The sequence below is a fragment of the Pochonia chlamydosporia genome, chromosome 4, assembly GCF_001653235.2.
Source record: "Pochonia chlamydosporia 170 chromosome 4, whole genome shotgun sequence".
NCBI lineage: Eukaryota > Fungi > Ascomycota > Sordariomycetes > Hypocreales > Clavicipitaceae > Pochonia > Pochonia chlamydosporia.
This window is the reverse complement of record NC_035793.1, coordinates 4413748-4430158: the sequence shown is the minus strand read 5'-3', so window position 1 is coordinate 4430158 and position 16411 is coordinate 4413748. Positions and strand designations below refer to the sequence as shown.

At 49.5% G+C, this 16411-nt stretch overlaps 2 protein-coding genes across 2 annotated transcripts; both read left to right on the top strand.

The window, feature by feature from the left end:
• Positions 1-8308: 8308 nt before the first annotated feature.
• Positions 8309-9946, top strand: VFPPC_08702 (proline-specific permease; the record flags this gene model as incomplete). Its single annotated transcript, XM_018287364.1, has 1 exon — positions 8309-9946. The coding sequence occupies one exon, from the start codon at positions 8309-8311 to the stop codon at positions 9944-9946; it is 1638 nt and encodes a 545-aa protein (XP_018144353.1).
• A 5401-nt stretch (positions 9947-15347) lies between these two features.
• Positions 15348-15689, top strand: VFPPC_14459 (hypothetical protein; the record flags this gene model as incomplete). Its single annotated transcript, XM_018292228.1, has 1 exon — positions 15348-15689. The coding sequence occupies one exon, from the start codon at positions 15348-15350 to the stop codon at positions 15687-15689; it is 342 nt and encodes a 113-aa protein (XP_018144352.1).
• Between the last annotated feature and the right edge of the window lie 722 nt (positions 15690-16411).

Here is a 16411-nt window from a genome sequence, read left to right as displayed (position 1 = left end):
CAAGTCCTTGGTTGTGGCGCCACGCTTGTCGACCCATATTGACAACGAATCGTGATGGCGAAACACCAAACTATTTGCGGTTTGTCGGCGTTAGCATCGACTCAATATTTGAAACTGGAGAAGGACAACCTGACTAATTTTCTGCAGCTCACTCGCAACCTCCCCTAGCCGCGTTGCCGCATTCCTTGGTATCAGTTGAGTACGCAGAGACTGTGTAAACCACTGCCGACTTCACGGTGCGACCCAACAAGCCTGGCCCTTGTGGTGACGGCAGTGAAAGTCATGTTGGGTAGCCAACTTATCATTAAAGACCGAGGAAAGAACAAAGCATTTGTCATTACACCCAGGCGATCTTACCCACAAATAAAGGGGGCGACTCCCCGCATCACTCGACAAACTCAATTGACCTTGCTTGTCCAAGAGGGACTATGTCGAGTGCTCATGGGAAATTCCATCTCTCAATGTCGAGATGTCGTAGTCTATGACCCGTGGCTGAGTTGGTCATTATCATGAAAAGGGCCATCGTTTCGGCCAACATACTTGGCCCATCGTCTTCCCCACCACAAGCAGACTCTGTCTGCAAGTTGTTTTACTCTAGCATTGGCTGCCTTGGCTTCACCCGTCATGTCATGTGTACATGATGCTTCACACGCCACACAAGCCCTGCATGGACAGCTCACTGCATGGCTCAGTAGAGTCCATAGATGGCCGTATGTGCGATTGGTTCAAACAATGGCTTGTGATGATTCCAATCGCCTTCATATCATATTTTTTCCCTGCTTCGTTGACGAAATATATGACATTCTGTGTCTAAACTCGGTCTGTACTCCGTCTGGATGGCAAAATTTGCCCCGCAAAGCTGGTGATCCCAGCAAAGCAGTTCTTTTAGCTGTGGCTTCACAAGCATCGAAATCTCTCAACGACCCAAAATTATTGGTGATCGGTTTGCGAGTTTGGTCACCAACACGTCATCTATGACTTTTTCATATTTCACCACTTTGACACTTTGTGTGGCGTAAGAGCTCGCCGTGCATTTCCATTTGGGGGACCTCAGCAGCCCCGACCTGCTTCACCTCCACCGAACAAAATATCGAAGGGAGCTGGCAAACACAACCAATTGTTGCCTAGCAATATCTTCGCATTGCAACCTGTCAAGCCACTGTGGCCAACATATTCCTTGACACCGCCACCGGCTTCTTCAGTCAAAAAAGGAAGCCCTGCTTGAGTACTCCGTTCGCCGTGCCTGAACAAGGCCCACCTACCTCACCAGGCACCCGACGACGGGAACTCTTCAAGTTAGGCTGTCGTCCCGCCCCGCAAGAAGTTATTCATGTTGAAAAGAAGACCAGGTAGTTCGGAGCAAACCTCCGGGGCACAAGGTTGTCCTGAGTCGGATCCGGGGTCCAGACTCCAGAGCAGCTTGATCCGTCAGCTTGCGATAACCTCATTTCGCCAACGAGACAACCGGAGCATTTGCTCCTGCGTTGAAGGAGTATGAATATGGCCGGACCTCCAATCCCAACTGCGTTTGGGAGAGATACTGTGGTCGAATTTTATTCTGTGCGTTTCAGACACGCCGTGAGTCTCGATGTTGGCATCATGTGCAACCAGGGTGTGAGATCGCATCCAAGTTACCGGTTTTGATTCGTCACGGATTCGGGTTTCCATGCCCTTATTTTTTATTTGAACTTTGCATCAAAATTTCCTGCCTCAGACCGAATTGCCCTTGGTCAGGTGAAGGCATTACTGGTGTATTCTCCGAGAGACCATGCAGGCGAAGCCATAAAGACTCGAGACCATACATGGTAACGAAGAACTCTGTATTTAATCACTTTTCAAGTCGCCTTGGAGTTCCTGATATGCTTACACCGATGCCCGTGAGACATACACTTCAAAAGTATCATTTATTGTAGTAGGGCCATTTGCGAACAGTTGTTCCAGAGACTCGAGTCGAATACGACAATTCGTGTGGGTTATTCAACTTGATTATCATCGACCGGAGATTGCAAAACTGCCGAGTTGTCAACATCCCCATATCAACAGAGGAGCAGCTGCGAACATTATTTGTCAAGCGTTTATAATCGTCAACAACAAGCTATTACCTTGTTGTCTCTCAGCAGTCAGACACAGTTCCATTAAAATCCCCGACTGACATGTTCTAAGTCCATACACCCCCTTCTAATGCCTGCTTATTGACTTGTCCGCCTATCCGCAAGTTAGCTCGCATAAAAACAAGCAGTGCTCTTCAATGGATATACGAATCAAATCTAGAATCCCAAGACACCATACACACATCCATTCTGTGCTATCATTAAGCGAGTCAATCGCGAGGCATCGCCTGCAGACAATTGACAATACAAGATGCCCTGCTCTGAGACAGAGTTCATGTTGTGACGCTAGTTGTACAACTAAGGCTCTCTTCTTGGTACAAATCAGCTTGCAATGGCTTCAAAGTGCATATGTCTGCGTCGTGGACCGTCGTCCCGCTTTATACGTTCCATCGTCAATATGCATATGAACGACCGGCAGCCTAGCGTTCGGGATATTCGTCATTGTAAAGTCAATTGGAGCTAAAACAAGCCAATCAGCACACAGCCTATCAAAGAAAATGACCGCTAGGTCTTTTGAGCTGCAAAAGGGAACGATCCGCTGATGCAGAGAGACAATTTAAAGTTATACTCCGTTGAGATAGCCTATGTTGATGTATTTCCCTCCTTAGTGTTTCATAAATCTGACTCTTCACTACCCGTAACTGTATTATTGTTTGGATACAACCTGAACCTATACCGATAGTCATAGCCTTTGCCGCTAGCTGGTCAGTGTATATTATTATGTTCCATATTTCTGATATGAGCAGCAGTTATGCAGCTAACCTATACAAGTACAACTTTGGCATGATGCCAGGCCTAGAGTAAATTGAATCAAGTTTTGTGAGATAACATCAAGTCTGTGATAGGTGTTAAATCGGCCCTGTGATGTCTCATTTCTGCGTTTTTTGGTCAAACGTACAGGCTGTCTCAAGTTGAGACGAAGCACGTCCGTCTACATATCCCGGCGGATTAGCCTGTCCATTAAACATATGCACGGAGAGTTGACTCTTTATTCCGTGGCTCCTCTGTAGGGAGCTAGATTTCGTAAATGAATTGTTTAGAGAAGAGAGCCATGCATATACACTAAGTTTCGAGTCGAAATACATTTTTCGTGCAGACTTGGATACAAATTGCTAACACACAACTAGCTCTTGCACCATAATCCAGAAGCCACATGTGCAACCTGCCTTTGGTGTATTACTTGGACGATGAGGGCTTCATGCCAATGCCACATTAATGACTTGCTAGATATAAATGTACGATTGCAGCTGGCATTTTACAGAGTATAGCGTCGGGGCTACAATATCGGAGTCAGGAACGGCAACTCCAACAGCAATATCACATAAAGCTTTGTTTGAGATTATTGCACGACTGTAACTCGTCTTGCTATGTCTCAAGTTGCGTTAATCTCCACTCGACATGCTGTGCATGGCAAATGCACCGTTTTTATAACCACGAAGGGTCAGTTAGCGAGTCTGCGCAGTCAGGGACACAATATTGTCTATCGCGCTCAGACTTATGTTGCAGGGTCCTCACTCGAGTAAACGAGGTGACATTTAAGTTGGAAACTCTCTCGTGGTGTTTGTGAAAGAAAATCATAGTGTACTAGTCCCCGATGCATACTGTCCATGAAATTTATCACGAAGTATAGGGTAGGCTAGTTGTTCTGCCCTTCAAAATTTTGCCAGCAGCTTGGACTATTTTGGCCAGCAGGATGTACAGTAACATGATGGAAAAGAAAATAAACAAATAAAGCGCATGGGCCAAGGAGTCTGGTGTTTTGTAAACATCGGGAAGGCTGTGGCTTGTTATGCTATGCCGTGGTTGAGATGGGCACTTTATTGACAAGTTGGGTCATGCATGTTGCCGCAGGAGCCTGGCTGCAGATATACCAGACGGCAGAAGATCGGTATGGCGTGTGGGCAGTTCTCAAGTAATTTCGCATCAAATTAAAGGGTCATTAACGCAGCCTGTGCACAAAGAAACCAGGCGCAATGAAGTGGTGTCCAGCAACGAGCCCGCGTCATGATGGATTGGCGGCTCAATCATCGTGGGCTCACACCATGTCGAAGTTGAGAAAGAAAGCCTCTGCAACTAGTCGAGTACAGTACTGCACAGTACCGTAACTATCAATAAAGACAGGAGAGCTGACATTGGCCGCGGTAGCCATAAATTTGACTAGGTCAGCGCAGCCACCAGCCACGCCTGCTTTGTTCAACGGCCAGCCGCTTGATGAATCAACACTACCGGGACCATGAAGCCCCCATGGTCTGTGATCTCCGTGAAGGATAGCCTGATGCCCGTGACAGCTTTGCAGTACTGATTTCACTATGCGTGAAACTAAGATTCGGGTTACTGTATCAAGGTGCGTTATCCACAATCGTCGCATGATGCCCTCATTCGAGAACTTGCTCGTCAGGGGGAAAAGACCGAGTCGGAAAAATGCAGTACAGTACAAATACAGACCAAGTTTTGAGTCTCGTAGAGCGCTTCAGAAAATACCAGATCGCGGCCCTGGCAACCGGGTGCATGGACATACGGGAAGCAATATTGAAGATGGCATCCACAGCCCGACACACGAGACCACCTTGGCCCAAACGCAGGTGCCTGTTGGGCCTCCGTGATTTTGAGCCCCATGGGGTAGAGGTGGTCGACAATAGGTGCTCCCCAAGCCTCCGGGACGAGATCTCTACGTCCATTGGCGAACTGAAAGCGCCTTGATATGAAAAACTCTCCGGGGGGTTGTGTAAAGAAAAACAAAACAGACACACGAAGGGGTGATAATGTAATACACCGCCGGCATCGGTATCGAATAACTCGACGCCCCATTGACTTGTCCTTTCGAGACGTAATTACTAATAGCACCGGCTTGTACTCCGTGCTGCGGCTCCCATCGTGGACCTCTGCTCCGATCACAAAGCACGCACGCCATCATGGTGTTATTCACAACGAACGGTCATTGGCTGCGCAATTTGCCTCAATCTTTCTTTGTAGACCGGTCATGACATTTTGCAGATCCAAACCACAAGGCACAGAGAACGCTTGGGCTTGTTTAGGTGCAAGCTACCGAGTCTTGCCGATAGAGTAACTCCATCTGGAGTTGAGCTTGACACATTGTCAATCCCGAATTGGTGATGTAAACGCAAGTCAAGCAGAGACCCACCTAATATTGAAAGACGAGTTCTAGACTGTGGAGGCAGAATGGTCAACAAGCATCCCGTTGTGGAGAGATTCGATATCTACCGAAGTGAAGTGTGTAGAATGTGGTGTGGAGGTAAACTCGGGAGTCTGACGATGCAGGCATGCAGGATTGCAACCGTGCGCCGATAGCCGGCCGCGTGGTCGTTGAGGCTATTCAGCTGAAGCGATATTTGACTAATAATAGACTGGCAGTTCGTGACGCATTTGATAACCCGCTTGAGGTAAGGCCATCGCAATTTGGTGGCTTTTGGAAGAACAATGACTGTTTCCCGGGAGCAAGTGACATGTTCGACAGGGTTGAGGCTGGCAGAAACAGTGCAAACAATGTTCGTTGTCTGAGAAGGAGTATACCGTACTGCGCCGTGCAGTCCTGTCCAGTCCCTTGCCAGGGTTAATTAAAGGATCACTCACAGTTTCTTACGAAAATTTCTCGAAACCGCCTTGGAATCAGAGTTAGACGCCAATAAACCGAAATATGCCGCGAGGCTCTTCATCCAGATTGTAGCTAATCTGGAGTATGGGGAGTTCTGCGGAGGATTTGCTGGGGTTGACAGGGACCGAAACTCCAAGTGGCTCCTCGTCAAACGGCTTGTGTCGGCCAACAGTTGTAATGTGGAGTTTGGCATGAGATTCATGGTGCCACATGAATCGTCTTCACAAAAATCACGTCCACCCATCTCACCCTGTTCCACAACCATGGTGGTTTTGACGGTTTTTAGTTGCTTTAGTGCTTTCTCCACTCCGACTGTCAGCGCAGTTCGTGACCAAATCCTGGCATTATTGTGACAGTCTTGTGCCCGACTGTACTGAACTGTACGGAGTACCAAGTCGAAGATCTCAAGTTGGCATTGTGTGGTTCGGTTGCGTGGGCCGAATTGAGACACTTGGCATCCCAGAAAGAACCCTTCATAATTCGCGCAATAAATAGGAAGCACCTGGAACTCGCCCAGAACCCATTGTTAACTTGGCGTCAAGCTCGACCATACGTGTATTAACAACCCTCCGTCACAAGAACAATGCAGGCGAGGGTTCATCGGGACATCCGTTATCCACAATAGAACAGAACGCAAGCCACCGGCACCCACCAACCCAACCTGCATGCCATGGCGGATGGGCTTGCGCCGCATGGCTTCTTGCAGCTCGTGCTATTCCCTTTTGAATAGCCTATGACGTGATTTTGAACTTCGACCAACAAGCCGTCAGACGACGAATAACGGTGATTTCACCTTGTTCGCTGCGATAAAAATCTTCCGAGTCGGTAGGAGAGACAGAAAATCGGTTATCGTTGTGACGACAATGCTCATCTCCGGTTCAAACATCTCGCATCTTCAAGGACAGGCATTGGTTTCGAGATGGAGCCGTCTTTTCACTCTTTTCACCAATGGCCCCCTCGTTAGGCTCGTTTAGACCTTCAAACTGGAGAAATTGAGATAAGCAAGAATTCTAGGCTATTCTCACAGCGCTTCATCCCCACTGGCTTGTCGCAACAAGGTCGAGAATAGGATCCGCAGTTCTCCGCAAGCTGGAGGGTTAGCAAGATGTGCCAGGATGGTGCCGTTCAACGACTCGCGTGCTCTTCAAACATTGGTTCAGCGTCGGGAGACCACTGGGGCGCTTCTGGAAGACGGTGGGCCACATCCGACAAACGCCTCGTTATGATTGTGCTGCGAAGGAGGCAAGGAGCATAATTGTTGCCTGGCCCAAAGGATTGCGCCTCTTCCTTGTTGGCAGTTTTGGGGCCGATCGTGCCATTCGTGGGGGGTTGGTTCGCTGCTCTGGAAAGCCATTGCGTAGTGTCTGATGGTCGTTGTCTGTTCATTGTCGAAGAGTCGCCGGGCGCAGCATCATGATCGTCTTTGATGCCGCATTCGTGAGGCTGTCTGTAAGTCGCATCTGATGCAACAATACCTGCTCAGCCGCTGGCGCAGTTGTAGGCAATACATTTTTGTCGTTTCCTGTGAGACCAGTGATGTCCGACAATACTGATCGCCCTGTCCTGGTGCGCCCTTTGTGCCACCGCCCCGACTCCATGTCTGCTTCAAATTGATGTCCTCTTTTTTTCTGAAATGGCACTGGGCTGATTGTGCCGTGTGGTGAGAAGTGACCAAGAGGCCAAGAGTGGCGACAGGTCAGCCAGGTCAGGGCCGGTCATAAAACCCCACCTTTTGATCACAAACCTGACCAACTCGAGGCTGTCAAAGTTGACCAAAACTGGCGTCTGGCTAGTATCTGGCCACAGGCTGGACACGGCTTGGGCTGACCCTTGTCGTCATCCGACGGAGCAGTCGTTCTCTTGTGCATAATTCATGTCTGGTTCAATGTTGTTTGGTGTGTTTGTTTGTTGCAGCCTCTCGCAGCCTCTCGCAACCCACACTTGCCTAAGCCATTCAGCATCTTGGGGCAGGCACACTCGAGCCAAGTGTCCCACTCTGGCTGCGTCAAGGCAGGGAAGGAAGGACCCAGCTGCCGCTAGCGGCGTCGGCCCCAGAGCTGCTTCCCACTTTTCGAACTTTGTTATCACTTCCTGCCCTGCACCTCAACGATGCCCATCGGTCTTTCCCATCTTCTCTTGTCTCCATTCTTCTACTTCTCTCTTCCTCCCATCCTCTTTGCATATATTTCCCTCGGGTCGCTCCCTCAATCAGAGAGAAATTGGCGATCAATTTTTATTGCGACTCACATTGAGCTTTGCTGAGGCGGCGTTGCTTCCGAGCACTTGTCCTTTTGACTGCGACCAACCCGCCAAGCTGGGGCCTTCCGGAAATAGCTGCACTTGGCGCACTTAGCCGTGACCGGTATTTATGTTGCGACGCCACGAAACAGAAACCGGTGTGTCCCATTCGGATCGCACTGCGTCTGCCCAGAACTTGCATCTTTTACTTCTTGCTATTGCCCGCAGGAGTCGACAAAAAAAAAATTGCAATTGAAGCTTCGCAAATACATTGACCACTTGTAGCTCTCGTCAATTTGCGCAATTTCGGCATTCGTTCTTACTGCATCACCCATCACACGGCATCATGGAGAAACATGACGGCGCCAATGCCACCCACGATTCCGAGGGTGGCCCCATGGCTGAGAATAGAGAGTATAACTTGGCTGAGCAGCATGATCAGTTGGCGCGAGGACTGAAGAGTCGCCATATTCAATTTTTGGCCCTTGGTGGTGCCATTGGAACTGGTCTCTTCATCGGTTCTGGAGGTATTCTCTCATCTACCGGCCCAGCCCCATTATTCATGGCATACATCTCCATGATGATGCTTGTCTGGGTCGTGATGAACTGCCTTGCCGAGATGGTCACGTATCTGCCTATGCGCGGTATTACTGTTCCGTACTTCGTTGATCGCTTTGTTGACCCAAGTCTTGGTTTTGCCGCTGGTTGGAATTACTGGTACGCATATGCCATTCTCATTGGTGCCGAAGCCACTGCCGCTGGTATCATCATTGACTACTGGGGTGCCAGTGTCAATATTGCAGTATGGATCACTGTCGTTTTGGTGGTTATTCTTTTCCTCAACATTATCGCCGTCAGCTTCTTCGGTGAGGCCGAATTTTGGTTCGCCAGTATCAAGCTCATCACCATCATGGGTCTCATCATTCTTGGTGTCGTCATTTTCTTTGGCGGTGCTCCCAAATCGGACGGCGTGCTTGGATTCCACTACTGGAAGACCCCTGGAGCTTTCGTCGAATACAAGGCCTCCGGCAGCACTGGCCGCTTTCTTGGCTACTGGCACGCCTTTGTCACTGCTGGTTTCGCCTTCATCACATCTCCCGAGCTGATTGCTATCGCTGCTGGTGAAACTATTGCTCCACGACGCAACATTCCCAAAGCCGCTCGACGATTCGTCTGGCGTCTGGCCATCTTCTACGGTTTCGGCTCCCTTGTCATTGGTATCATTGTGCCCTCGGACGACCCAACACTGCTCGGAGCGAACGAGGCCGGCAAAAGCGATGCCAGTGCCTCGCCCTTCGTCATTGGTATTCAGAACGTTGGCATCCCAGTTTTGAACCACATCATCAATGCCGCCATCCTGACCTCAGCTTGGTCAGCCGGAAATTCCTTCCTCTACTCGGGCAGTCGTGTTCTCTACTCCATGGCGCTGAACGGCCAGGCCCCCAAGTTGTTCCGCATCACCAACCGCAATGGTGTACCCTGGGTTGCAGTCCTTTCCACATGGTCCATTGGTCTCCTCGCCTACCTTAACGTCTCCAACTCTGGTTCCGAGGTCTTCACCTGGTTCACCAATATCTCGACCATCTCCGGTTTTGTTGCCTGGATTGTTGTCATGATCACTTATCTGCGTTTCCGCCGCGCCCTCATCTTCAACAACTTGCTGCACACACTACCTTACAAGACTCCGCTCCAACCATACGCCACGTATGCTGCGGTGACTGTTGTCAGTCTTCTCACCATCACCAACGGTTTCCAGACATTCATGCCCTTCAACGCCAAGAACTTCGTCGCTGCTTATATTACCCTCCCAATCTTCCTCATTCTGTATGTTGGTCACAAGCTTTGGTTCCGAACCGCTCTCTACATCCCGATCGACAAGGTTGATGTCATCACCGGCAAGAAGGAGATGGATGAGCTGGAAGCCACGGAAGAGCCTCGCATTGCCAAGAACTGGTTGCAGAAGGCGTGGTACTGGCTTGCATAGACGGGGAGATGTATCACGAGATACGAGCGTACATGAGAAGTTGCGTATTTGATGCAGATTATACGGACATGTTCTTTTTTGTCTGAGATGAGGAATGGAATGCACGGATGCTTGAACACTTGCGCGCATAATCAACAGTAGTTCATACCCAGGATAGTTTAACGCTTGAATAATATTTTCTCATGTTGTATAAAACTGTTTCCGCAAAATATCGATGTGCATAGTTTGATGGTTCGTTTTAGAACGCACGGTTTCCAAGCAAGGAGCTCTATGGTATGACGGTGGTTTGTTTATTCAGGCACAAATGCGCAAGTCCCAAAAGTGTACCAGTGCGGGAAGCCACGCATCCGTTACGCACGGCTCTATGACGGATGGATACAGTACAAGATTTGTGAGTATTTAGTAATATTGCATACATGTCATCAAGCTATGTCTCACCGAGGTACAAGCGGAGTTGGATTTTTATTTTCATGCCGCCGGGGAGGTGACGAAGAACCAATGCAGGCATCCTCGACCTGGACATGTGTTTATTCGTGGTTACTGGTACAGAGTGGTATATAAGCGTGTTAGTACATACGATAGCCATGGCTTGTGTGTTGCATCAAGTTTCAAGTGGAACATTGTCTGAGCAGATTTCTATTAATATCTGATGGATGAGTTGATGCTTTGCACAAAAGCAACTATATCTATTTGATCTATGTCTTTGTGCAAGCTTGGCTTTTCTTGACCGCTTGATGATAGAATACACCGAAAGACGCTGTGACCGCCACCTCAACTTGACGCGTTATCAACTTGATGCTTAATACCTTCTAGTGAGGCATGACATGTTACTTCTCTTGCTCCGCCTCTGAAAGCTTCACAATGCAGAAGTCGAGTGTTCTCTGTCCATTGGGCGCACAAGGTATAATCTGTATCCGGAGGCAGTTTTGATGATTTGGACAGCCAGATATTGGGTTCCGGTGTTGAGCTTGGATGCCTTTGATTGCAACTTCCCAAGCGCAAAACCACTTGTTCAACGGAGCGTTCTTCGAAAAGTCTTGGAAATGAGCGATTTTGTCCTCTGAATTCAATATTAAATGCAAGTAAGCGGCAATCTTCGGAATGAGAAGCCGTCGACCTGGAATATCGGGTAAAACCCGAATATACCCAATCGCATGGGCCATTCGAAGGTACTCCTGGGCCAGCTCGTTGGAGTCAGCGTCAGAAGGGTCAAACGAATGCTCTTTGCAATCCTCTTGCCAAACTTGACTACTGTTGCAACCCATTGATCGTGACGAGAACCTCTCTTGACCGAGTGATTGAAGTTGCCTTACAAGCCCGGAGGTTATGTCTGCCAATCTGGCTAGTCGGTGGCGTTGGCATAATTCGTTCATAGGGAGTTCATCGTCTGTACAGGTTCCCTGTTCGCCAGACTGTCTTGACTCTTCCTGAATGCGATGAAGCATACGACGCAGAATGTTAAACTGCTGTTTCTACCCAAACAAGATTGAGTCCAGAGCGTCAAAGTACCCTCGCATGCTAATGCACTGTGCTGTAATGTCTCTGGCCGATGGTGCAAAGGAGCTGTCTGTCCTGTCCGTGTTAACGCAGCGTTTCCGAACAAGCTCGATAGTTTCTGTAAACACTGAGGAAGCTATCGGAATACTGGAGCAAGTGGTCTTCTGTGCCTGGTGATGCCATGGAAGAGTCGCACGATTTGCTGCCAGATACGCACAATACGTCTTGGAATGGACACCTGGATTGTCGACTTGTTGCATCAATCTATAAAAGGGGCAGATTGGACGGCTCTTCGCCGGCAGCAGCAGGACTAATGGAGGCATTGGCATTTTGCGTCGCTCCAAGACATTGGTTCAAGCACTCACAGAATCTGTTCCAGGTCTTGAGGTTAACAAGCAACTCAAAATGTTCGTGAGTCATGGACTTGAGTCCCCGTTTCGCTGCCGCCAGGCATGTTTGGTGGGTGGCCTTTTGAACGATGAAGTTCATTTTCGCTGGGCCGCATCCAGTCAACCATCGGCAATAAGATCGCATGGCACGTCTTCTTTGCACGGGATGTTCGTAGTCAAGTGCATCTAGATCAGTAGGAAATCGAGCCTTCAGACGGTGATTCGGATGGCATTGCCGCCAATATACGCCAGCAAGGACTGTCCCTGGATGCGCTGGGTGCTCGAGATGCTCCATGGTAGAGATGGGCCTCAATAAATGGATGTTGACAATAGCGATTATGACGTGATAATAATGGCAAGTCCAAAACCGTAGACAGCCGCCTTTGAAGGAGAGAGGAAGGGCTGACTTTTTTCTTCCATTATTGCGCAGGTAGAATTGACCGACTGCCAAATCGATTTTAGGTGGAAGGAGCGACGAAGGGAATTGGCTTGACTTGACTTGACATGCTCTCGTCCCCAACCTTAGGACCGGATTCAATTTGCATCGTATTCGCAGTCCAGAGTGTCGGAAGTGTAGATTTATGTATTTTGGCTCTGTCAAGTTTCCCTAGCTGGGAACTATTTCCGTTCGCCTCGCCTCACCTCGCCTGTTCACCGCTCTCTTTTGCTTGTCTTACTTGATTGATAGAATAGCTGCTGAGGCTGAAGTCTGAACACTGTTTGCGTCACGCATTCAGCAAATCCCCAGTTTCAAAACTCAACGAGCAGCATTGGGCATTGCTAATCTTAGGACTTCCGCTCAGACGAGTTCTATTTCTTTACGTACGACATTTGCACGTCGTCACACGGCAGCCAAAATTCCCGATATTTGTGCATCGTGGTACAAACTTCCCGGAAACTCCAAAGACTGAGATCAACAGTACTTTTGAGGTGAACCACGGAGACAAGCCGGAGCAAGTTGGTTCGGGTATTCATCCGGACTAGCGTTCCGAAAAGAGCTTGGGGCCCCAAGAGCCTTCTGCGTTTGAAGATGATCATCATTAAACTTTTTTCTTTGGGGCGAAACGGAAATGAGGTCGTAATAGAACCTACGGTATGGAGTGCAATGGGCGTCAAATGAGACGAAAGTCGAGCAAATAAGAACCGAAATGAGGGTTGGCTTCCCTCCTGGAGCAAGCCAACTCAGCTAGGCGATTCGCCTGGCCACATGGGTTTCTTGCAAGGATGAAGAGGTCTGGTAGGCGACACTCGGCCGATTGGTTGGACGAAAGTGCTCTGATTTGAGCGTGACTTTCCATCAAAGACTCTGGCGCTGAGGTGGCAAAGACAGAGCAAACCTGGCATCAATTGTGGTGTCCTGGATTCTATTCCCAGGAGACCAGGAGCAATGAGGTGTTGTCTCTATTCCAAAAATAGGGCTGCAACCAAGGCCCCTATTGCAATATAACCGGGCTCTTGGCGAACTTACACAGGCCAAACCAGACAATTGCAGCGGTGTCCTGCGCTCGTCCTGTGCTGTTGAATTGCGGCATGGGTGAGCATCATGACAAGTCAAAGGCAGGAGGAGAACAAAGTCAGGCGCCTCCTTTGAAGCAAGGCACCCGAAATAGGCTAAGCGTCAGGAACACAGGTTGCCATTGCAGGACATGGCTGGTGGAGCCGGTGGCCATTGGTCCAATCAATGTAAGAGAAAGAGATTATCCAAATTTTAAACTGCACAGGGTGACAGGTCATTGAACAACTCCAATCATGACAGAACGCAATTCTGGGGGAGGGGCAAAGAGATTTCGTAAGTGGCAGGCCGAAAGGCGAACATCACCAATGTGGGGGGGTTACTATAGATGGTCAGGCAAAAGAACCGTCATGGCGGTGTGCGCTAATTATTGGTAGATCCATCAGTGTCACAGGACTCATCTTCTGGCCAAAGTCTGGGCAATCATTCGATTGACCGTCGATTGCTGTTCTTGTTGCCACCGGGGACAGGTGAAAAAAAAAGAGAATCAGGAACAGAGACAATCAACATAACGCGTGGGTCCAACAGTCGTCCTCTTACTCCTCGAAGTTGAGGGTGAGAAACAGATCAGTCAAGGTCGAGTCCGTGCGTGCGAACGTGTAAGTCAAGATATGGTCAGGGAGGGGCGTGACTGAGACAAAGAGTGCGGCCGAGAGACATAACAGAGTTTTCCTTCTCAAATTTTTGCCATTGGGCAGGTCAACAATGGCCGTTGACCCGTCTCTCCGTACCGCCGTCGCCGCTCCATCCAAACAAGTTGACACAAACCAATTTCAAGAATGTGCCCAGGTCGCGGGGACGTCCTCAATCGCTATGAAGAGCGCGTCGCGTGGTATGGATATTACGTTGACCAAGGTGTGCGATCATTGTATGCAGCTGCTGCACCAAAGGAACATGTCGGCTGCCCCTGGAAAATGGATCGAGCCGTTCATGACATCGTGAATCTTGAAACCGAAGCAAACAAGGAGTTCATCAGGGCAGGAGCAAGAAAGGTCCATGTCTGGCGCAGAGAAGGGACGTGCCTGGATCCCTTTCCTTCCCAACTTAGAGTCAACGCCTCAAATTATCTGGTGTCTTCAGTCTAATGTCAGACAGGGATGCAAAGTACTCCGATGGGTCCCTGCGACATGGTTGTCATAGAGAATTATGCCCCGTTGCCCAGGTATTCCGATACCTCATGAGACCAATGGGCTACATGGGTCGGTGGGACTAATGGTTAGAGATGCGCCAATGGGGGGTGCCCAAGTCGAGCAAGTAGCCAGCGCTTCACGTCTGAGGGCAGCCACGACGGAGCCCAATCGCCCCCTGTGGACACTTGCAACTTGAGGAAAGTGCCCTGGGCTGCCCTACAATCTCGGCGCTTGTCTCGTCAAATGCCCTCAGCGTCCAGTCTGAGTCTAAGCACGTTGGCCTGGCCTGGTTTGGTCTGGTCTGGTGTGGCCAGGTCTAGTCAGTCAGTCAGTCAGTCACCTTTGTCGCGCGACCTGACCCCATCCCCAACATACTAATGCTGGTTGCCCCCGTCTCATCTGATCTTCTTCTCTTCTCTTTGTCTGTAGCACGTTTCGCATTATCCTGCTGGCTCGCACCACCTCTCAGGCTTCGTTGGCAAAGTCTACACGTTCTGCGTTTCACGCAAGTCACTCCTTTAAATCCACACGATTAAGTTACGACTCGACTGCTTTAAGTATCTCTGTACCTCAAACTCGCGCCCCCAAGTACACACACCACCACCACTACCCGAGGAGAATCTTGAGAAATCACTCACAACGACATCAACCATTTGACCACTGTGGCTCTTCAGTCCCGATCATCCCAGAACGTCTACATTTACGGCTTACCTCGATTTCGAGTCTTTTACACGGCATCGATCTACCTTGACCCGCCTTCTCCATATCCCAGTCGGCAATCCACACCCATCCTATCTAGGCAAATCAACCCTCGAAAGTTGGAACCGAGTGCTATTTCAAAAGAATAAAAAGGAATAAAGACAACAGACAAAATGCATCTGACCAAGCTTGTTTTCGCTGTCCTACCGGCTCTTGCCCTCGCGGACACCAGCGCCGTCACCAGCGCCGCACCAACCTCGACCACCACTTGCACCAGCACCACGACGTTGGTCAAGACCATTACCCTTTCTCGTGCTCACACCGTCACCTCGACCTGGGGCCACAACTCGACCACCTACATGCCAACCGGCGGCATGACCTCTTTCACCCCTCCTCCTGCGACTACTGCGCCGGCTCCTACTACTAAGGGACCTCAGAACGCCGCTGGCGCTCTGGACGCTACCAAAATTGCCTTTGCTGGTGTTGCTGGTATGCTTGTCGTTGCTCTGATGTAAGCCAGGCCCTGGTTCTTGGGATCTGGAGAGGAGCTTGGGGGAAGGGGGGTTTTCGAGTGAAGGACGGGGCATGAGAAGGACTCCCGAGCTGGGTCGGCACATTCATTTTGCGCATTTCAGTGCGGCAATCTCACCAATATGGTGTATTATTTCCTTTGTCAAACCCCTTTTTTTTCTTGCCGCAATTCTTTTTAGCCTTGGACGAGCTTTTCGACTTGAATCGACTGCATGATGACCCATGATCATGACGAACTTACGGCTGCAGAGGACGAGCAATTACATTCGACGGCATGCTCAATCTCAACTATTGCGCACATTCAAAGGGAGCGTGCTGCCTCCTCTCGCTAAGTCGGTGAACAAGTCCTGGCCACTGCACTCTCGCAATGTACGTAGTCTCGCGTGACCGTACACCAGGCAAGCTTGATGTGCTTTATTCTTCGATGTTTTATTCTTACCCCCAGCAACACGGCATACGCGCGCGTCGATTGCGCTGCGCTGGTAACTGAAAGCTGCATTAGCGGCCGCGCTTCGACCAAACCCACAGGGTAGACCATGATTGCCGATTGGGATCCATTCGCGTGGTTTCCAGACAACACTACGGTCAGGTCTTTGAGATATCGAGTATCCCCTGAGAACAGAAATGGTCCGAGGCGTGGCGCGCAATGTGTCTGCTTGCTGGCTGGACATATATATTTTGTACTATTGTATTAGGCATTTGTCAA